The sequence below is a fragment of the Electrona antarctica genome (genome assembly GCF_951216825.1).
Source record: "Electrona antarctica genome assembly, chromosome: 10".
NCBI classification, from domain to species: Eukaryota; Metazoa; Chordata; class Actinopteri; order Myctophiformes; family Myctophidae; genus Electrona; species Electrona antarctica.
Window position 1 is genome coordinate 54,610,227 of NC_136791.1, and position 3,318 is coordinate 54,613,544.

The 3,318-nt window shown below is 51.0% G+C and overlaps 1 protein-coding gene across 1 annotated transcript; it reads left to right on the plus strand.

Annotated features, from left to right (window-relative positions):
• Positions 1–453: 453 nt before the first annotated feature.
• LOC306931472 (transportin-2-like) lies at positions 454–3,012 on the plus strand (the record flags this gene model as incomplete). The annotated part of the gene is made up of 1 exon (XM_079512872.1): positions 454–3,012. One exon carries the CDS (start codon positions 454–456, stop codon positions 3,010–3,012), a length of 2,559 nt encoding a protein of 852 aa, XP_079368998.1.
• Positions 3,013–3,318: the final 306 nt, after the last annotated feature.

A 3,318-nucleotide genomic window follows, 5' to 3' on the forward strand; every position in this document is an offset into this window, starting at 1 on the left:
GCCAGGGAAAGAGGGCAGAAGGGTGAGAGAGAGTAAGTATTGGGAATCTAGTATTACACAGCAGTTTGTATAAACTTGTATGAGCAGCTTATATGCAGATGCATTTTAATAATGAAATGTGTGTAATGTGTGGACACTTTTATTAAACACAATATAGCAAATGCAATATTGTAACATGTGAAGGGCACAAGGAGGGGCATTCCCAACAGCATCAGCATATTTATTTCATAATTGTTTTCCACCCAGTTTTGAATTTAGATGTCACCAAAGCTATTGGTAGGCAGAGATCCTTGATCGTCTGGGCTTCCCAGCTAAGTAATTTTTGACATGGAAACAAATATGGAGATTCCTGACATCACAGCACCGTCATCATAGCACTGATGTCATAGATGACTGAGAGCACAATAAGAGAACGTGGCCCTGTCGAAGAAGAATATGATCCAATCAGAGAATATGTTGATGGAGTGGCAACCAGATGAGCAGGGACTCCAGCAGGTGCTCCAACTTCTCAAGACCGCTCAGTCGCCTAACACAGCGATACAGAGAGCTGTCCAAGAAAAACTTGAGCAGCTCCACCAGTTCCCTGACTTTAACAACTATCTAATTTTTGTCCTCACGCATCTGAAAACAGAAGATGACCCCACCCGCTCTCTGAGTGGTCTGATCCTGAAGAACAACGTGAAGGCCCACTACCAGAATTTCCCACCGCCCGTGGCTAACTTCATCAAGCAGGAATGTCTCAACAACATCGGCGACCCCTCTCCCCTCATCCGCGCCACCATTGGGATCCTGATCACGACAATAGCCTCCAAGGGGGGGCTGCAGGCGTGGCCGGAACTGCTGCCTCGACTCTGCAACCTGCTCAACTCGGAGTACTACAACACCTGTGAGGGCTCGTTCAGTGCACTGCACAAGATCTGTGAGGACTCGTCGGAGCTGCTGGACAGTGACGCTCTGAACAGACCGCTCAACTTCATGATCCCCCAGTTCCTTCAGTTCTTCAAGAACAGCAGCCCCAAGATCAGGTCACATGCCATATCCTGTGTGAACCATTTCATCACCGGCAGAACCCAGGCGCTGATGAACAACATTGAGGTATTCATAGAGAGTCTGTTTGCGCTGTCCGCAGACGAGGACTCGGAGGTGAGGAGGAATGTGTGCAAGGCCCTGGTCATGTTGCTGGAGGTCCACATCGACCGCCTCTTCCCCAACATGCATAGCATCATAAAGTACATGCTGCAACAGACTCAGGACCCCGATGAGAATGTGGCGCTGGAGGCCTGTGAGTTCTGGCTGAGCCTGGCAGAGCAACCTATATGTAAGGAGGTGCTATCTGAACACCTGATGCAACTGGTTCCTGTCCTGGTCAACGGGATGAAGTATTCAGAGATTGACATCATACTAAATGGTGACAACATGGAAGAGGATGAGGCAGTGCCGGACAGTGATCAGGACATCAAGCCACTTTTCCATACTTCGCGCACAGTCACTCTCCAATACGAGGATGTGAAGGATGAGGAAGCTGAGGACATAGATGAAGATGACAGCACATTGTCCGACTGGAACCTCCGAAAGTGTTCGGCTGCATCCCTGGATGCCCTGGCTATCGTGTTCCGTGGCGAGCTACTGCCCCACCTCTTGCCCCTGCTCAAAGGTCTACTCTTCCACACCGACTGGGTCATCAAGGAGTCTGGGGTCCTTGTGCTGGGAGCCATTGCTGAAGGCTGCATGCAGGGCATGGTTCCCTACCTGCCTGAGCTTATGCCCCATCTCATCCAGTGTCTGTGTGAGAAGAAGGCCCTGGTGCGTTCCATCACCTGCTGGACCCTGGGTCGCTACGCACACTGGGCGGTGTCCCAGCCCCCAGACTCCCACCTCAAGCCCCTCATGAACAATCTGCTCAAATGCATCCTGGACGGCAACAAGAGGGTGCAGGAGGCTGCCTGTAGTGCGTTTTCCACCGTGGCGGAGAAGGCACGCACAGAGCTCGTCCCCTACCTGAGCTTCATCCTGGACACACTGGTCTTTGCCTTTGGGAAGTACCAGCACAAGAACCTGCTCATGCTCTATAACACCATAGATACCCTGGCCGACTCTGTGGGACATCATCTCAACCAGCCAGAGTACATCCAGAAGTTGATGCCACCCCTCATCGCCAACTGGAACAAGCTGAAGGATGGAGACAAGGCTATCATCCCTCTGCTGGAATGTCTGTCGTCAGTAGCCGTAGCCCTGCAGAGTGGCTTCCAACCTTACTGTGAGCCTGTGTACCAGCACTGCATCACCATAGTCAATAAGGCACTCACCCAGAATCATATGTACAACCAGCACCCAGACCAGTATGAGGCCCTTGAGAAGGACCATATGATTGTAGCCTTGGACCTGCTGAGCAGCTTGGCCGAGGGCCTCGGGGGCCACGTGCAGCAGCTGGTGGCTCGCTCCAATATCATGGCCCTGCTCTTCCAGAGCATGCAGGACAGCATGCCAGAGGTGAGACAGAGCTCCTTTGCATTGCTGGGAGATCTAACCAAGGCCTGCTTCCCTCATGTAAAGTCCTGCATCACTGAGTTCATGCCCATCCTGGGACTCAACCTGAACCCAGAGTTTATTCCTGTGTGTACTAACGCCACCTGGGCCATCGGTGAGATCTCCATGCAGATGGGCGCGGAGATGCAGCCCTATGTGGGCATGGTTCTGCCACACCTGGTCGAGATCATCAACCGGCCCAATACCCCCAAGTCCCTGTTGGTGAACACAGCCATTACGCTTGGCAAGCTGGGTTATGTCTGTCCACAGGAAGTGGCGCCGCAGCTGCAGCAGTTCGTCAGACCATGGTGTACATCGTTGAGGAATATCCCAGATAACGAGCAGAAGGAGTTGGCGGTCCGAGGCATCTCCATGATGATCGGGGTCAACCCTGAGGGAGTGGTGCAGGATTACATGCATCGCATGGGCGAGGAGAGCTGGCAGCACTTATGGAATTATTCCGGAGCAAATGACGGACAGAGATGAAGGGAGGAGGCTCAAATCAATCCAGTGTTGGTGTGATGTGAATGTGCATGAATTTATGTGCCAGTAGATATACACGTGATTGGGTGTCTTTTTTACATTTGCTTATTACTTGGGACTGGTTCAGTTGTGCTTTTATTTTTCTAAATAAAAGCGCACCTGAACCAGCAACTAAGTAATAAGCAAATGGAAGACACCCAATCACTTGTATATCTTTGGGAGGTACAAGAACCTGCCCCTCCTCTGCATCCTTTCAAATACATTCATTAAAATTAACTATATGGGTTGCATGAAATAGTGATTAGTGAT